Here is a 20,461-nt window from a genome sequence, read left to right as displayed (position 1 = left end):
CCTCTAACCATCACTACAGCGTCGGAAACTGCCGGGTCACAGCCATTTGCTTTGGAAAACTGGCGATGTTTGGTGCTAGAGATCGATTACCCTTGTAATCTTCCCTCCCATCTCCTCCTGCTTACCCACCCCTACCCACCCCAGACAATAGCGTCCGAGAACCTCCAGGAAAAAATAGAAAAGAAAGCAAGGAAAGAAAGAAAGAGAAAAGAAAAAAAAAAAAAAGAAAGAGAAAAGGAAACTGAGGGATGGATCTGACTCCAATAGGAAAAGCGTGTATCTAGAAGTGGTGCTAATGGAAAGAGATTTCCGAGCTCCAGAGGACGATGATTTGTCACAAAGGGTAGCTGGCTCGGTGCTCTGGGCTGGAGCCGTATAGGAGATCCTTGGAGAAGTCATTGTGCACAGAAAACCGAAGACCTGTACAAACATGCCTGTTCGCAGAGGTCATGTGGCACCACAAAATACATTTTTGGGTACAATCATACGAAAATTTGAAGGGCAAAGTAAGTTCTCTCTTTCTATCTATTTTGCTATAGTACTTTCATTCTGCATGTGACTAAATGGACAGCAGCTCCAGACTATTTTAAGTTTGTAGCTTGGCAAGAAAAAGCCAGAGGTAAGGAGGAGATCCCTGGCAGGAATAACATTGGTTTTTATTTAGACTACAGGTTATTGACTTGGATTATTGGGCTTTTCCACCCCCACCCCCCACACTATGTCTAGGAATAGTTTTTACCTTTTACTGTATCCGTATTGTATAGCTATAGAAGTTACATCTCTTGCCTTCTTCTGAACCAGTGAAATGGCTCTAAAAGCAGAGTGTGCAGTCTTGCTGCCTAGGAAATGTCTAAAAAATGAGCTAGATTTATTATTGTTGTTATTATTAATTATTATTGTCTTTTCAAAATAAAGCAGAACAGTTAGACTTTGATTTAGAGGAGACAGAAAAAATGCAGAGGACTTATCAAAGAGAAAATACTCTCTTACCTTGTTGTCACGAGTGCATTTTAATGTAGCTGTTAAATATTTCTGTCTTGTTTATGAAAACCTAAAATATCTATCAAACCATTGCAAGTGCGTCCTCAGGGAGAGTCTATGAAATCTTTCCCAATGCAGCAGTTTACAGCCTGTCGAGGAGGCTAAAGCTGAAGTGTTTTTCCTGGACAGAAGTCTGGTTTACTGTTAACAGTAAGGAGGAACACTTGATGCTTAAAATGAGTTTCATTTAGAAACAGGAGTTTTTATGTATGTACATTTATTTAAATATTTAGCATAATTTTAGTATCAGTCTGATGGAAACCCTTACAGCTAATTCCAGTGTCTGTGCCTCCTTCTACTTAAAGCCATGTTATTGGAGAAAGAAAGATGATGTTTGTACTCCTGATTTATCTGAATGCTAAGTCCGTGTGGCTACTCAAAGTTTTTATGCAGCAAAGTGTATACATTTTGAAGAGAATAAAGCACCACCTACTAACTAAGCAATTGATAGTGAAAGTTCATCATGATTGAATGACAGTAGAAAAATTAAGAATGACATCTCAAAATATTACAGTGTGTTCAAAGATAGAATATCTTAAAAATTTTGAAGACTCATACTACTAACTTGGTGTCACGTAAAAAGTCATTTGTAAGGGACCTACCAGTGTGATGAAGTAAGCAGAAATTCCTGTTATTAACAGTGAGCGTGTCAAAGCTGCACATTTATAATTACAAGAGCAATAGTATGTTATAATGGTAAACAGAAACAAATGAAATAATAGTTGAAAACTTTAGAGCCCTTCTATCAGGTGAGGGTTTGGGAAAGGATGATGGACTAAGGTACAGAACTTCAACAGACTGTGCAAAATGTTTCCAACATCACAATCTTTGGTTTTCATGGACCTTCATACTCCTTTTTTAATTTTTCTTTTAACTGAGGAGTATTTTCTTTTATAAATATAACTTCTAGAGCAATCACAGAGGAAAACAATAAATCATGTTCTCATCTAAATAGTTTTGTTAAAATATTCAAAATAAACTTGCTGTCATTTGCCTCAATTAAAATTCCTACAGATGAGATAGAGGTGGTTGGATATTATCCTAGAAAGCCCTTCACTTAAATAGAGCCCCCTTCCCCTCAAAAGAAGCTACTAACTTTTCAAGGACTTTTCTGGAGTTATGACAGGATTGCAGCCATTACTTGGGTTTCAGTGAAGCTAAAAAGGAGAAAATGTTGAAGTAAAAAAGAGTTTTGCAAAAGGCTTGCATAATCTGGATTTATTTCCTTAAAAGACATCTTCATCCTTAATGTATTCAAAATTGATTGAAGTTTCTTTAAAAGCTGTGGATCAAATTAGATACATCAAATGACTGAAAATCTCTGCATTTCAGGCATCCCAGTGAAAAGAAGGGTTGTTTAGCATTCTTCCATGCAGTTGACACTTTATGAAATGTTGGTAGATTACTAAAACATGCATCACTTTCTTTTATTGCAGATAAAAAATTCATCATTGCTAATGCCAGAGTGCAGAATTGTGCTATCATCTACTGCAATGATGGGTTCTGTGAGATGACCGGGTTCTCCAGACCAGATGTCATGCAGAAGCCCTGTACCTGTGATTTTCTTCATGGGCCAGAGACCAAAAGACATCATATTGCCCAAATTGCTCAAGCACTGCTGGGGTCAGAGGAGAGGAAAGTAGAAGTCACCTATTATCACAAAGATGGTAAAGTCTGTTTATATTTTCAAGACTTTTGGTGTGTTTGGTTATCTGTTGATTGGTACAAGAAATGTGTATTATCTGATGGCAAGACCCTTTGCTGGCATAGTGTTGTAATTTCTCTGAAGTTCAGTAAAGTACACTGGACTGTGTACTGTGAAGTACACAGTAAGAGAATCTGCCCTGAAAGCAGTGGGTGTCTAGAGTATATCACTGTGTGCTGATTCTGACAACTGAATGAAGAGTTGCACTGTGTTTGCAACACTTGAACAAAAAGTTCTCCTCTTGGTGTAAAGCAGATGTAAACCTCCCAAAGTAAAGAGCCCTACAGCAATGATCAAGTAACACAAGCATAGAGGAGACATCCTGTAAGTGTTAATTTTTATGAACTGTTTCATCTCACAGGACATGGGAATGGTGTAGCAGTTTCAGTGCTTTACTATGCCCGCCTTACACAAGTGAAACTGTACCTTTATTTAAACACAATGTTTTACTGGAAAAAGTACACCAAACTTAAAAGTAGCAAAAAATTACCTATCATGAAGAAAATATTGGCTTATAAAGAAAGGGATGAGTCTTTTTCAGAAATGAGAAGTTGGAGTACCTGCAAGTGGACCACAGAAGCTGTTTTAGAATTATATTTTGAGAGTAAAAATTTTATGATGGCTAAATTATTAAGAGTTTCCCTGGTATTAAGTGAAGAATCAATATAGAAGAATGACAAAACCTGCTATACTGATGATTTTTTCCTTTTAAGAGCATAAAATGAATATACTATATTTGCTGATTAAAAAATGCATATACATGGAATGTCATTATCATACATAATAATTATATGTAGGGTTGTTGAGATTTTTTTCCTAATTACCCTGGGTTATTTACAGAAACATCCATCTTTCAAAGAAATCTGAGTAATGAAAAAGTGTGATGTACCTTATTCTGTCTCTTGCTGTATACACTCTTGGGAGAAGGAAAGGGAAATTCGTATTCAAATGCTGAGCTTAAATTAGTTCTGGACAAGTGCCAGTGTGTTGTTTGCATCTATTTTAGAATCACATGCAATGGATGTTCTCACATTTTAAAGTCACAGAGTTAAACTCTGTTCTCAATAATTCTGTTGTTATCTCAGAGAAACTTAAGTAATATTATTTTTAGTTTAGGCTGGTATAATTCAGATAGGACTTGAGCCAACCATTCTACACATGCTACCAATAGTTAAGTATATTCTTCTTAGCACATTCTCAGTCGAGTCTTTTATTCTTACATCTGATTCGGTGGTGTGAAGCAGATTTTGGTCAAGATTTCTTGTTGTAATTGTTCCTTGAACATAGATTTCTCAGAGACCTGACACCGTATGTCTTTTATACATCTAGCCTGTGTTTGTGTTAACTTGATGTGTGTTAAAAATAATATTGCAAAGCAGAATGTTACAGCTAACTTTCCCAGCCACCAGCCTAGAGCACTGTTTTGAGATCTGTCCGTTTAAAAGTGGTTTAGTCTACCAAGATATTAGGAGGGTGGGAAAGATGCTTAACAAAATTACTGCCTATCTGTCAATTACTGCAATATTATTCTAAAATGCTGAATGCGGGTGCCACTCAAAACATCATAATCCATTTGAGGCAAACCAAAGTAAAACTGCCTGTAAAAATTGCCATATCTTTTGTAAATAGTTTTGAATTTTGAGGCCCATTATAAATGAGAGTTTTGGATTAGTCTGTGTAAACAACCTTATGCAGTAGAGTTCTCATTAACTTCACTTCTGTGAATAGTTTCTTTAAATTACTAGACATTATGTTTGAAGGTTAAGGAATATCAAAAGCTAGAGACGAGTTCTATACAGTTTTGCTGGATGTGAACAGGACATCATATGCAGAATATGCACAGCTAAATTTAAACAAATAAGGATGAAATATTTTGAATTGTTAATATAATTTAAAATACCGAGTCACCAGTTACAGGCAAACAGCAACAAAAATACAAGATAGGTCTGATACTCAAATGCGTAAATGACAGCTTGATCGTTTGTGTATGCAGACTTTTTTGTTTCATTGCACATAGCACTGAATTTCTTTACAAAATGTGATAAAATATCTGAAGTTTATGTGGTGTCATAAAATTGAAGCTACCTATATGATGGATGTAATAAATGTCAGTAAACATATTCTGTACTTATTATAAATTACCGAAAAGATACAGTTCACTTTTCATCATCGCTCCTTCACTTTTTCAAATTTGCAAATCTGTTTTTGCAATATGTACACTAAGTCTAACATTTGCTGTATATTGCAACAATATACAGAATGGTGATACCTAACAAGGACTTTGAACAAGTTCGGAAGCAAAATGAGTTTAAGTAATTTTCTAAAAACCTGGTAAGTGCCTGGTGCGCTTAGTGCCTGGTGAGTGGCTTGTTTTTTTCTGGATACCGTGACAGAATAAGAGAATGTTTTAAGACATCAGTACCAGCACAGTTAGAAATGCAACTTTCTCCATGTGAATATCCCAGGTTACTCCAATGAAATACTCAGTGCTTGAAAGTTTTTGACATTATATTTCATAGTCACCCATTGTGTGATATTTGACATAATACTAAGCATATGGAGGAGGAAGACAGCTCATGAAGCTGTGGATTGCTTGAGGTTTCACCGACAGGACTTTCTGAAGACCATATTACACACTGCTGAGTAAATGCCCAGTGAATTGCAAATAAAACCTTATTGCACATCACACTATCATTTACTCTGCGTAAGCCACTGATTAAAAAAATATTTAAATATTTCCAAGTAAAACAAATATCAGTGCAATCATAAATCCCCTCACTTACAAAACTAATCTATCATCAGATGTCCAGCAATGCAGATATCTGAAAGGGAATCACTTGATAACTAACACTTTTTCTTTCCAATTCTACATATCACCTCAGATAGTTTTAAAATGTCACAGTTTTAAAGTTCAGCTTAAAAGAAAATTCTTGCACTGGAAAAGTGGTATTGCATTCATACTGGGAATTAGGATTCCGATGTTTTCTACAGGTCTATAGTCCACTTTTAAGGATGAAAGTGCAAGATTTTGAGTTTTAAACGTCTTGATGATGCAAGACTGAATGCTGCTGTTTGTTCACTGTTTCGATCTTTAGGCCAGATCACATGCTTGAAGAAAACAAGACAGAACGATGGGAAAAAATCTGTAGCAGGTTGATTTTCAGAACATGACAGCTGCTTGAATCTACACTGCCTTAAATATAGCAGACAGAAGGTAGAGTGGTCAAAGCATAATGCAAATCTGATGTATCACAGTTTTATAAACATATTACCTAGATTGGGCATGTTTCATTTTTCATTGTGCAGTGTGGGGGTGCTACAGAGGAGAGAGGGAGAATACTTGTGATAGTTTTGTGTAATTGTTTAGATGGGATGGAGGTGGGATGCCAGCATTACTTAGGCACCCAACAGACCTTGTCCCAGCCATACCATTGTCCCGTGTTCATAGAAGTTTTTAACATTCACAGCTAAAATCCTTACTGTCTCCTCTTGAAGTATTTGTATCAGAATAAGTTTGTTGACATAGCCTACATTTGATTTCAATTTCTTCTCACTCCTTTTTCCTTTTAGAAAGGGATTTACACAACGCTGGCCAAGTTCTAGTCCTCTGTCCTGTTAGAGTAGTGCCACAGTAGGCGATTACATAGTTATCAAAATAATTCGTTACTACTGAGAAAATGGTTAATGGGAACAAATGGAAGCCAAAACTAAGGGTCCAAATTAATAGGTTCTCTTCATAGAAGAAGCACCACAAACTCAATGTACTCATGGGATTAAAGGCTCAGTAATTTATTTGCTATTGTAAATATGCCCTTTAAACCAAACAGTAAACACAGATGAATCACAAGAACTTTTATTTTGAAACACTTAATTATGTCTTGTCATTAGGCATTAAAATTTACTTAATTCAAAAATTATACTCTGATATCAAAGTAGCAGTATAGTATAATATATTTCTCACTATTTCACAACTTCAGTTTCACAAATTATATAGCTATATTATCTGTATTATAGTTAAAGGTAAGATGTTTTTTATACAGAATATCAATTCTTATTTTAATAAAGTTATTTGTGGTGAAAATGTTTGACAGCTCTTCCTTTGAGGACTCCATTTTGCTGTTCAAGTCATTACTGCATAAATCGTTCTTGACAGATGTAAAATATTGCTTGAGGTGGTAAAGCTGTAAAGCTTTTGACATCAAAGTATAATTATTTTGGTACTGAGAATAGATATATGATGATCAGAAAGGATTGCATCACTCTGAATATTGTTTTACTTCTTAGTCTATGTTTTGTGGGCAACAGTGGGCTATATTTAAGCTTACAGAGTTAAAGAGAGGTAAGATCATTTAATCTTAACCTATACACATCAGATACTCTAGGGATAAGTGGCACTACAGAAGGCTATAGGTTTGAGGAAAGATAAGCAATTATTTGCAGATTGTTTACAAGCATCACAAATTACTTACCACTTTGAGAAATGCAATTTGCTACAATGCACTGCAAATGAAACATATTTGTATTTTCAAAACACATTAAGATTCCAAACTAATATTTTTTAGGGCCTTTGAGGGTATTATTTGAAGGTAAGAAAATTTAAAAAGTATGTAAACATACTGACAAAGTAAAGTAAAAATGATATTAAGTATTTTTAAATAGATCAGGTTTTCATTTAGAAGGTCACCATCTAGACTTCAGTCAGCGTAGGTGTTTTATCACCTGTTTGTGTTCTATACATGCTGTGAAACTACCAATCAATTAAAAATACAGCTGAAATGAAAGACCCTTGTGTGTGTGTCAAGTCCCCTTAGATTAGGTCTAACATAAGCTTCAGCAAGTGGAGTCTTGGCTGTAGATTCAATGCCTCAACCAGAGCTATTGACAATTAATACCCTGCTACTATAGCTGTTCTTGCTGTAAGAAATACTACCTGACCACATTTTGATAGAGACATTGTCACCAACACTGTTACCCACCAAAAAAAATGCTGTTAAAAAAATATATCTTAATGCAAGGTTTTTCCAAACATCCCTAAAAAAAAACCAACCCAAAACTTGGATGAAATCCAGAATTTCACTGTAAGTGTTGAACTATTGGAAAGAGATGACCTTACGTCTGTAGTGTAATGTTTCTACTTTAGGTTTTAATAATTATCCTAAAAGACAAGATGGTGCCTTGTCCAATTCAGTATTGCTGTTTTTGCAAGTGATGACAGCAGCAAGCAGATACCTCCATGATCAGAATATCTCATTTACTCAGCCCCATTCAGTTATGGCTCCTGTGCCTGCCCAGAGCTGAGGGTCACTTCTTTTCACGTAGAATACCTAATGACTATGACAAAGGAGCTCTCAGATGTGCTAATTACTTGTATTTATGGGCCAATTTCAACCATATTTTTCAAACCCTTGGCTTTTCAATATGTTGGGTTAAGATGAATTTATTTTCTGTAAGAAGTGGGGTTTTATAGACCATTTTTTCCCATTCATGTATTCCTGCTAATGAGAGACGGTATCTGAATAAAAAGGAACAACAATTAAATTTCCTTTCAAGTTAATCTCTTTGTCAGTGTTCAGGGTCAGAACAGTATGATTCGATATATCTAATTTTATGAAATAATGAAGATTACAACTGCTATTATAGCTACTGCATCTTTAACAGATAAAAAGTCTTGCTTAACTTGGAAAAATCTCTTCTGACAGTTTTAAGTTCCTCCATGGCACAAAAAAATCTCTATGCAGGCTGCTGGATCAGGAGGAGTGTTTCATTTCAGTACAGGGTCTAGAGGGAGCTCTTCTGCCACTGGACTTCCAGTTTTACAGCAGGATTCAGAAAGTTGCAAGGTCAATTTACACTAATAAAAGGATTCAAATTAAAGGGAATGCTTGAGGTACAGAGAATTAATGATTTCTGAATTTCAAAATGAGAGTCCCACAGAAGGGTGCCACATTCTCAAGTCAAATGGCACTAGAAGGTTGTGATAGGATATATATAGTAAAAAAATCAAGTTTTTCTAAGTTATTTAGAACTATAATATCCTATGGAAAAGAGTTTTGTCTTTTAAGTAGGCATTACCTAACAAAGTTTTCTGTTTTGAATATACTCTTTGCAGTTTTAATGAAAGCTATTTTGGTTTTGGGTTATGAGACCAAAAGAACAGCTGTCAGTCAATTGTTTTTTTGCATAGTTTCACATTATTTTATTGTGTTCTCTTTCTGTCTGTATTATGCATTCTTTCTAATGTTTCATTGTGATAAGAGAGTTACTCCATACTTCTAATTTGCGTTATCAATTGGTTCTTTCTCTTCTCCACTGAATTGGCCCATATATTTTAAAAAGAGATGAAGAGTAAGTCAAACATCATACCTTAAAGTAGATATCGGGGAAGAGCAACTGCTTTTCTTATAGAAGCCATATGCATATTTGGTATTTTGCAAACTTCAGAACCTTGGACTTTGAATAGTACCAGTGTTGACATTGGTGCTGTTCTCCCTGTTTTCAAGCAATGGAAAGAGAATAGTAGTAAGGATTAGATTTTATCTTAGTGTTTTCAAGTCCAGTTTTATAGTGTTCTCTAAATCTTTGACTTCATGTATGACTCAGTCTATGTGCTAGACAGTCAATATTCTTGCCAACTTCCCAGCTAAGTATGGAAAATGCTTAATCAAGCAGTATAGTATATAGTCAAGCAGTATAAGATTCAGAGTAGAAAGACCATGATGACTATGGAAATTGCTAACTGACTCTGGAAACTTCGTATCTCAAAAGCAATCAGAACTGTATCTGTGAACCTAGATCTGGGCAGAGCAGATGCATGACAATGACAGTGGGGTATTGTGGCTCTATGGTTACAGCTGGTTTCACACAGTCTACATCTCTGAAAGTTCACATTGGTATGGTGAGAGGTATTGGTGTTACAGTCTTGTATAGCTTGAACTTTTTGGTCTAGTATACTGGTTTTGTTTTAAAGGAAAGAACGTATTTTAATTATTTATTAGAAACTAAAATTTTATTTGTAAAGTAGAATTACAACTAGTCACAAAATGCTTTTTGACCTCCAGCATTTCCATAGATATCCCATTTTAAGCTCCCTCACCAACTTTCTGGTACAATGTAGCCTTTTTTGTATCTATTTTTCTTAATTTTTTAATTCTATAATCACATGAAGTCCTATCAGTAAAGATCACCATGAAGGATACCAAGCTTCAATCTGAAAAAGGTCGAACTCAAACAATATAAAGGGAATGTCCTCTTGTCTTTTTCCGTTTCATTAACCAGACTCTAGGTATTGGTCTCATTATTCCTAGTCTTGATAATGCTTTTGATTATAGCACTGAATATTCCAGCTTTGTCACTAACGAAGAGCCAAGAGTCGTGGTATCATGAAAAGCTAAAGATGGTATTTAAATGTCAACATTTTAACTGTTTATTTATTGATAGTTGAGTGGAAATGATCAGAAGAAAGCTTAGGTCAGAAATAACAGCAGAAATTTCTTTCTTTCCTGTCCTCGTTCCCCTACTGTATCGTAGTAAAAAAAAAAAAAAAAAAATTCTTTTACATTTTGCCATGACTTCATTTAAATCCCTCATTTTTACCATTGGACTGTAGTGGAAACCAGGAAATCTTGCTGAAATGATCAGTTCAGTTTAGAGAAACACAAGATTTTATTTAAAATACCAGGAAATTAGGATTTATCACAATACTCAAATACACTGATCCTTCACAGTATCACCTTATGAAATGTTGGGCTCTTTACAGTAAATGCAAGAAACTATATAATAACTGACTGTTTCTACTCCCAGAAACACTCCTAAAGGCCTGAGAGCAAGATATCAATACCTACAGATATAAGACTTGGCTCATGCACGATAAAAGAAAAAAGGTTTAATTTTTGCAGCAGTAAAAATCCCGACCTTATGTATTAGACCACTGTTGACAGAGTCATATTATGCCATTGCTAACTAGTATTAGCTGGATCTGAGCTGCTACTTACAAAGGCAGCAAGTTATAAAAGAAAACATTAAAAACACAGACAAAACCTTCCTCCATTTCAAACCAGAGTAGAGAGGCAGAGATTACTTCAGAACAAGGGTAGATATATATTAGGTTTTTTTGCCTTTGTCTTATACCTAGGCTGCTTAAAAAGCAGTTAGTCATATAAATATGTTTCATCACTAACACACGTGTTCTAAAGAGCTTATTCCCAGCTGTTCTCAGACTTTGGAGTCTATGCCCATTTGAGATTATTTATTTCTTAGAGCATTCTCTGCCGATTTTCATTCAAATCACTGCAAGTGTATTTCTGAAAATAGCTTGCAAATTTCCTCCTTTCAAAACTCATTTCTGCCAATCTGCTTTACTCCTTCCTCTCTGGAAAAAATGCCAGATAATCTCATTAGTGTTTTGCATGTTTATGGCTGTTGTACAAAAAAGCATTTCTTTTTATACTTTGAAAAGAACATGAAACTCAATAGTCCATAAATCCTATTTTCATGGTATTTAAGGTGACATACTGTTGCGGTTCTGTCTACTTGCTTGAAAAAATGGCCCTCAATTCACAAATGGGAAAGAAAGAAAACCTAAAATCCCTGTCAATTTAAATAATGATAATAAAAGAGAGGAAAATGTGTTCCTCTTTTTTCATCAAAAGTGCCCAGCATTATTTTTGCATAAAATACCAGGAATCAATTTCACGCCAAAATCCATTCAACAAAAAAAGATAACATTTGCCAAAAGGACTATTTCTGGAGTCATGGACAACATACCATAATGTGTTAGAGAATAAAAACCTTGAAGTTCAAACCCAGTATCTATAAATCAACATCTGAGCCTTCTCTGTGGATTAATGGAGCAATTCATGAACTAGTGTGAAAAGCAGCCTATGTGTAACGTCAGTCCTAAGCCAGTTTGTGCTTATCCACAGCTCAAAGCATCCTTAGTACTTCTGTACATTGTTTATGGTAACAAGAGTAGGAAGTAACACAGAAACAGCTTTAGTGTTTTACCCACAGAGTTTCAAAGAAAAGTTTTGTCAAGGAATAAAGCAAGTCTTTGAGTACTGTTTGTGAGTGACCACAAAACTATGTTAAAATGTTTATCCTAAAACTTGCAAACCACTTCCCTTATGTCAGGAGTATACCTGAGGTCCAAAGAGCTTCTCCTAAATGCTTAAAAAGTTTAAAACTACTAACTGCTGCTGTAGCTACAAGCAGAGTTAGTGTATTTTATGTGTGATGTTTTTAGATCGGGCACTAGGTGCAAGTGTCATCCCCTGTCTCTGGTTACTGTTTATTTTAAAAAGGGGAAGGAATACATGGTCCACAGACAACTCTGCTTCCTAGCTGGCAGGTCTGCAATTCTATTTTATAAAATGACTACACAAACCAAAGATATTATAGCTAAGGGAGCTTTTCAATAGACCACACAAGTCTCTTTACATTCATTTCTGGTGTTGTTTGACCTCATTTATTAAAAAACAGATCCTGCAGAAGCAGAATTGCCAGTAGCATCACTGTTTCTGTAGAACTCAACATATGCAAACTATTAGCCACATAAATACATTCTGTGTGACTGTGTGTTTTTCAAATGTGATTTCTCTCACATTTGAATGTGCAGGAGTGTTTGTCTCATCTTCATGGGAACTGCATCACTAGTTTCCCTTTGAAGTAACATTTTGGTCATAATCCCTTTTTCTTCTACCTTGAGAGCTTTTTCCTGTAAATAAAAAACATTGTGAACAAAGCACTGCATTTCCACTTTCTGAGGAACTTAAGAAAATGTATCAACTTGTTTTTGAAATTATGGAAAAATAATTCTACATGTTTAGCCTTGATTGTTACCTGGAAAGTAGATTATCCAAATATTTTGCCTCTTAGGGACCAGAAGCACCAAAATATCAGCCATAACTAAAATATCATAGTTACAAAGATCATACTGAGGTTCACTTGCTCTAACAGAGCAAGTTCAGACTGATCTGAATTTGTACATGTAAAAGCAAATATAGGACACAATTTTCAGTTACATGTCGTGTCATATATGTATGTGTAGAGATATATCTATATATAAAATAAAAGGGCATTTCTCACTCAAGGCATTTAACAACCCCAAATTACCTTGTACTCCATCATAGAATACAAACTTATAGTCTATAGTTTACAACTATTAGTTCACATCATTAGTTTTACTAATAAAGCATTATTAAATGCATTCGATCACAGGAAGTCTGAACTAAACAGCAAATGAAAGTGGCTCTAATGATCTGACTGACTAAAACAGTGAGTCTCTTACCTTGAAAGGCAGATTTTTCTTCAAAAGCTCACAGTTGCAAGCCACCATTTTCTATGGTACTTTCGCACTATTCACCTCTCTTTTATAAGACAGTACACCAAGCTTGCATTGTAATATTTCCTAGTATAGACAAGAGCATTGTTTATATAAAAATCAATGCCACAAAAAAAAAATCCCAACCCCAGCACAATCAAATCCAAGAAATGGGTAACAGAGTGACAGTATGAAATGATATTGAACAGGGAATAGTTCTGTAAAACAATCTTTAATAAAAATGGTACTGAATAGGAATTATTCTTAAATGAGTATTTCAGACCACAGGCCAGATCCAAGTAAAGAGACACCCTTAGGGTGATTCAGTGGTGTATCTGTCTTGTCTGTAATGAAGGATAATTTCTAGAGAAACATCATCTTCTGTTAGAGAGGATACACACAATAACAATCCCAAAATGCTAGAATGGGATTAGAAACAGATGGGGTTATTTTGAACAGCAGAAGAGACCAGTTTCCTTCTCTTGCCACAAGGTTAAAGAACAGAAAGGTAGAATCAAGTCGTATCTATCTTTTTCCCATGTAAGTCCTGATGTTTTCCAAATTGATACAACAAATAGAACTGCCAAATAAATGACAAATTAAAAATAGAGGAAGCGTGGTTAAGAAAGTTTAGTGGCTGCTAAGCTCATGCTTTTCCCAAACAGGAAAAACTTACCATTTATAAGTCTCACTTTGTTGTGAGACTTTGTTGTGATAATCGTAGCACTTATTCAGGAGAACCATGAATCACTCATTCAGAGTTTAATGCATCATCCTTAAACCATATCAATATTTAAAAGAAAGAAAAAGTATATCTTATCTGAGCATTATTTGTCTTTAATGGATGCTGTATGTATCATATAATGCACAAGGCTTTATTTCCTCCCCAAAACAAAAAGCTCACACTCCCTAAACATTCAAATAACTGAAATTTCATCAATTTTTTTCTTGATTCAGCTTCTTAGGTGTGTATAATGGAGTTTGTCCTCCATGATCCTGAATATTTGTGAGAGTTGCATAAATTCTCCAATGGGAAAATGGACATTTCTGCAGGATGTAATATCTCTGTTCAGATTCAACTAGCTCACCTCTAAATTTGATGTCTTAACCCAGGATAATCTCAAAACATAGTTTAGATTGTAACTGTTTACTCTCTTGGATTTCATTGTTTGTTTATATCTTGTCTTTTAGAAGCTCGCACAATCTACGTAATAAGTAAGGTTTTGTTTCACATAGGAGTCTTTAAATAGCACTCATCCAGCCGTGCTTGCTTTCGGAAAGCATTCTGTTAGCATGGCATATATTCTAACTAATATATAGCATCTCACAATTCTAGTGTAGCAAAGAAGTGTTTTTGTTAGGTTGGTCTTTTATAGCCATCATATTTTCATAGAATCAAGAAGAATTTAAGTCAAGGGGACATTCATGAGGTCATCGAGTCCAGCCTCATACTGAAAACAGGAGCCACACAGAATTCAGAGTAGATTGCTTAGGGCTTGGTCCAGTTGGATCCTGTGATGGAGACAACATAGCCTCTCTGGGCAACCTGTTCCAGTGCTCAGTTACCCTCACAGTGAAACTGTTTTCTCTTTATACCATGTCAGGACCTCTGCCATTTTCATTTAAAGCATTTTCTAGCATTCTCCTGCCATGCACCTCAGTAAAGAACCTGCTCTCACCTCCTGATAATTTCTTTATAGCTATTGAAAGGTTGTCATTACATCTCTCAAAGCTGTCTCTTCTCTAGGCTCCTAGCCGAAGCCAGTTTCCTCAACCTCTCTTCATAGGACAAGTGGCTTAAGTCCATATTCATCTTGGTGACATCTGTTTAACAACACCTCTCTTGTACTAGGGGTTCAATGTTGGATGCATATTCCAGATGTGCCCTAATGAGCACTGAGGAAAGGAGAAATATCACTTTCCTCAATATATTTGCTACCCTTCTGATGTTACAGCCCTGTATGCTTTATCCTGGACAGACCTGGACTCAAGAGATCCCTATCTCAATCCTCTTCCATTACCTTGAACCCTGTCTCAAGATTCAGATGTCTTCCAGAATAAGGAAGCAAATGTATAGAGTACCTCAGCCTCATCTGTATCCACTGTCACTAAATCACCCTCCCCACTCAGTAGCAGGCTCACATACTTGTTTATTTTTTCACTGCAAACATAGCTAGCAAGAGAAACTCTTCTTGTTGCCCTTGATATCCATAGAGTATCAAGTCTAGCTCAGCTTTTCCTTTCTTAAGACCATCCCAACATGCCTGGGCAGTTTTTCTGTATTCTTCCTTTGTAGCCTGCCCTTGCTCCCACCTCCTTTATACATCTTACAGGTTTTTTTTTTTTTTACACTGGAGCTCAGTCATGTGTTCCCTGCTGAGCCAGCTGGTACTCTGATACATCTACACGATCTTGGAAAGGCTGCTATTGTGTTTGAGGGTGTGTGGTTGAACGATATACTCTGGAAAGTTTGAAGAAGTTTGTTACCATTTTGAGGTGGTTTTTTCTTATCTCAGTAGCCAATATGTAGGTATTTAACACATCTTCTACTATATTAACAGGCATTCTGTACTACTTTTACACATACCTCTTACTTGAATGTTGTATTATGTCAAGTTTTATACATGAAATTTTACATAATTTAGGTACACTTATACATGCATTTGGAAATCCTGTTTACATTATACATTAAAAGTGGTTGAAATTGCAACCTAGATATTGTTCAACAAAAGGTCTTTTCCAAATGTCATTACTGATGTGCTGCATGGTATAAATTCCATGTTGCTACTCATTTTATTATGCTGACCTATATGCTCAGTGTTTTCCTGCATTGGAGGCCAAACTGCTTGGCCTGATAGGCACCTCTCTGATTTTCTTTGGCAGAGTTTTTATACAAGCATGTGTTTGAGTTAAGAATAAAAGAGACATTCTAATGCTTATTTTGCCATGTAAAACAGTCATCCAAACAGCTTAATGCTAAAGATAATTTCAATTGAGCTCTTGTAAGTTTTAGAAGCAGCTACTCAATTGTCTAATACTGGGAGATAATGCAACTGCTACTGGCAAACAACTAGGATATCCATGGCAGACATTATTCAGCACTTCATTCCTGTAATGAAAGATGTGCAGAAAACAGATCTTGTAAGAGATAAATATTTTTTTCACATTGTGTGGAATTCTTGTAGTAATTTTCAGTAGCGTGGTAACCTCATTGAACCAGTGTCTCATCTTGGAAGGAAAAGTTTGTTGCTAACATTTCTTTATATAGGTCACAGCTAAAAACAGCACTTTCTTTTCCATTTCTCTTCTGCCACTTTTTATTTCATATTTTCTTCAAGAAATGACAGATATAGTGATTTATCCTATGCTCTTTCTTCCAGGTTAGTGACTAGGGGAGACAGAAATCCACTGTTTCCTTCAAGGGTTAATACTGCCCTTTTCTTTTAGGCCAACGCCAACTATCCTTTCTCTCTTGCTCCAAACACCATAAACAATATCAAAGTTTTCTTATTACCTCCTGACAGGAGCTCAGCACATCTGGCTGCCAGAATGGATGGCACTCAGCACCCTGCTGCAGCTGGCCCCTGACACATGGAACATAATGCATCAGCAGCAGAGCATTGGGAATCCTGCAGTGTTTTGGTAGTGCAATGATGTCAGATCCATGGTTTTAAGCAGTGTCCCTTCAAATATCCATCATTTAGGAGTGTGATTAATCTGAGAATTTTAAAAGTGATAACTGAGACATGATCTCAATGCTTTAAGTCACGCCAGTCGGGTGGCCCAACAGCATGTTCAGATCTGTAACCCATTCTGCATTTTTTTTCAGTTCTTTATATATACAAGGACTGTTAAACAAACATGATGTGACAATTAAAGTATATTTAATGAATATTATTAATGATGAGCTCAACTGCTGTTTGAAGGTGTTGATAAGCTTCATTAAATATACTTCCAGATTAAAACAGCACTGATGATATTTTTATTATTAAAACCATTTTTCTCCATGCTGCTTGCATATTTGACACTTACAAATCTGTTTGTGTCATGATGGATTTTATTTTTAATCATCCTAATGGGATGTTTAAATGTTCATCGATAAAATCTGCTTTACTGGCTGTCTAAAAGAAACTGTCTCATGGTCTCTTCCCATATACAGATAAAACTATCTTGGAGGTGTACAACAGTGGTTCCTGGTGTTACATTACCAATGGTGGTTGCTCCCACAAGCAGTAAATTTGATGATGCAGAAGACAGCTTATGTAACATATGCATTACAATACAGTATTTTGTAAGGATTTATGATTTAGTAATTTTTAATTTTGTTTTAAACTTCAACCCAGGTGCAAAGCTATTCCTCCTTCTGAGAGGAATGAGGGATTCATTGAGACATTTATATACTGACAGTATAACTGCAATAATTTCTGCATGTAACACATATAAAGTAGTATTCAGAATAACTACTTGTATGTGCTTCATTTCTGCATAGGGTTAATCTAGTGTGCATAGCGCAGTGACGTATGTCTTATTTTTAATTTAAAGGAATGAGAATAAACAAATAATTTCTCATTCTTTAGACTGGAACAAATTGCCATTGTCAAATGGACCATTGCAAAAGTTGACTTGTTTCTTTCAAGGAGAATGGATAAAGACATTTGGTCCTACCAGGCTCTTATAAAGTCAGAATGTGGCCAAGACATAAAGGATGGCTTTGCTAAGTCTCGTTTCTAATATTGTGCCTAGCAGAGGAATACAGTTATCTTTGCAAACAGTTATTACAAAGCAACTTACTTTGATGTCTAACATAACTTCAGAAATGGTGTTTACTTCCCAGTTATTTGTGGATTTTATCTAAAATAAAGGAAACATAAAGCCAACCTCCCAAAACAAATAAGTGTGATTTCTAAGAAGGATTTTGAATAACTGAAAAGATGGTGTGTTTTTATTTGGGTTTGAAATTCTTTAAAATATTTGATAGTCACATATTTAACATTTAGATATTTGAAAAAGGCTTTAACAAGTATAAACTTTTTGAAGACCTGTTGAACAGATTTGTCATTGTTTTTTCAGATATGCAATATAGTATAATGTACATTTTGCAAATAATTATGGGAGCAAAATAATGTAGATATATTTTAAAATCAAAGCCATTTCAAACTAACTACAGTCCTAATCTGTAGGATTATGGAATTTATATTATTTTTTGAATGTACCATTTTCTTCCTGGAACACAAGACAATCAAAGGGAATATAAGAGGAAATTTTACAGATCAGGACAGTGAGTTCAACCATGGAACCACATAGGTCTATTGGCTGGGAAAAATAAGTGTATTATTTTAAAGTGTTAGTGCTAAATATAAACCTTTTTTGAGTACAGGTTTTACAATTCCATTAAGCCTACGTAGTTGGCCTTTCTGAAGTGCAACAAAAAGAGTAAGCAAAATGAGCGCCTGAAGTCTACCATACACCACCTCAGATAGCTTTTTCCAAAGCCTATAATGGTAATCTGAGCTTTCCTTTCAACGTTTTAGGCAGTATAGAGGTCTCTGTGCATACCTGTGGTGGAAGTTGATAACGTTTTAACATTTCCTCAGAATAAAATGCCAGAATTGTGATGATGAACCCAGAGCAGAGAATAAAGATAACATGCTTATCTCTTAGATATTAGCTGCAAAGGAACTTTCCAAAGAGATTAAAGATTTATAATGAAAGTTAATTATTACCTGCTACAGACATATCATCTCTATTTTGAAAAAGAAAATAAATTACTAAAGAAAAATAAACTGTCAGATAACCAAAACCAAAACGTTCTTGAATGTATCTTATTCTGCTATGGTACCAACACTTTGAGCAAACTGGTAATATTCTTATGCAACAGCAGTGTACAAAGGAAAAATGTAAAACAAATCCTGTAATTTTTTTCAAATTATGAGATATGTTCACCCTTCCTTCAGGCCATGCATTGTAACGCCTGGCCAGATTTTCAAGAAAAGTTTACTGAATAGTTTGCTGAATAGTCAGCTCTTTGGTCTGTAAGGATTTTGATTTTGGTTGTTTATGGGGTACAAAAATAATGACCTGCATTTTGTGCCTAAATGTCAGCTGATCTTTTCTGAAAATCTAGCCTGAGCTGCAAGTTTAGAAAAGCTATAAATCTGATTTGCTAACTAGTTCACTGTTGTATTTCTCTTTATTGTGTCACAGGGGATATATCTTCTGCAATTTAAAAAATCGGTAGTAATATACCACAGCCAGTAATGGCTACAAATGATAATATAAAAGTAAACATAGTATTAATGTTGCCTTTTTCATTGCTGCTACTTATATTTATTTGCACATCTTTTTCATGTTACCGCTAAAACAAATATCATAAATATGGTAAAGCACAGAAGGGACCAACAACAAATTCACTACTATTCCACAAATTATTTCTTCAGAGTAACTGGCAACATCCAGCAGTGAATACTCATTGGATTTGGTACCAGTGTTGACTTTTAGCTTTAATACAGTTTATGGGAAATATAGTAAATAGTTTCAGATGTATTTATGATGGTGGTTGTAATTACTCATAATTCTATAATTAAAATGCAATTGGATGCCTCTCTACTTCGCAAACAAGGATATAGTCAATAATTGCCATAAGAAATTGGCTTGGCTCTGTATTAAAGTGCAAAAGTCAAACAGAAAGCTTGATGTAGCACTTGAATTGAAGCCCTGTTCAGACTTAAGAGTGAGGATCCTCTGGAGAAGCTGTATATAAGAGACCATTCCAAAAGGAAAGAAAGCAAATATAAGCACTGTAAGATAGATATAAACATAGTAAGAAAGTATGTGCATAAATGATTGTATGAGACTGCATGAAATATTTTAGTCCTTGGCAGAACTGTGGGATAGCAACAACAGAAATATTTCCTTTTAGGCTCTGCCCTAACTTTTCATGTCAGGTTTCAACTGAGCTGAATTCAAAAGCAGGAAGACTGGCTTGGAAATTTTTACTCTACTATGAGTAGTTTAGATCTGAGATCTATTGGAAATTCAATTGCTTAAAATCTTAAAAATTAAACTTAAAGGGTTGTTTTACGGGGCTTGTTCCAGTAAATAGCATCTTCATTACAATGGTTATTCCAAACATACAGGCCTTATAACCTACTTCCAAAACAGCACAGAGCAGGCAGAAAGCATACAAAAAGGCCACACAAGAAAATCTTGGATGGCATGTATCCACCATATGGGAAGAGAGCGTGAACAGGGAACACCGACTTTACAGTAAATGAGGTGTTGATTCCATGGGAATTCTTGCAAATGCCATAATTCAGGTTGGAGCTGTTTTTGTCTTTTATCTAGGCTTACAAGAAGAGTAGGAAGGTGAGCTAACACCCCTTTCTCTCATCTACTTT

The 20,461-nt window shown here is 35.3% G+C and overlaps 1 protein-coding gene across 1 annotated transcript in view; it reads left to right on the top strand.

The window, feature by feature from the left end:
• The first annotated feature begins 430 nt into the window (after window positions 1-430).
• KCNH7 (potassium voltage-gated channel subfamily H member 7) overlaps window positions 431-20,461 on the top strand; it is a 242,621-nt gene continuing 222,590 nt past the window's right edge. The window contains exons 1-2 of the mRNA XM_062004706.1: window positions 431-506; window positions 2,478-2,708. Of these exons, the coding sequence (XP_061860690.1) occupies window positions 431-506; window positions 2,478-2,708 (307 nt within the window). The remainder of the gene's footprint in view (window positions 507-2,477; window positions 2,709-20,461) is intronic.

Source organism: Colius striatus, chromosome 11 (genome assembly GCF_028858725.1).
Source record: "Colius striatus isolate bColStr4 chromosome 11, bColStr4.1.hap1, whole genome shotgun sequence".
NCBI classification, from domain to species: Eukaryota; Metazoa; Chordata; class Aves; order Coliiformes; family Coliidae; genus Colius; species Colius striatus.
This window is presented reverse-complemented; position numbering and strand designations above follow the sequence as displayed.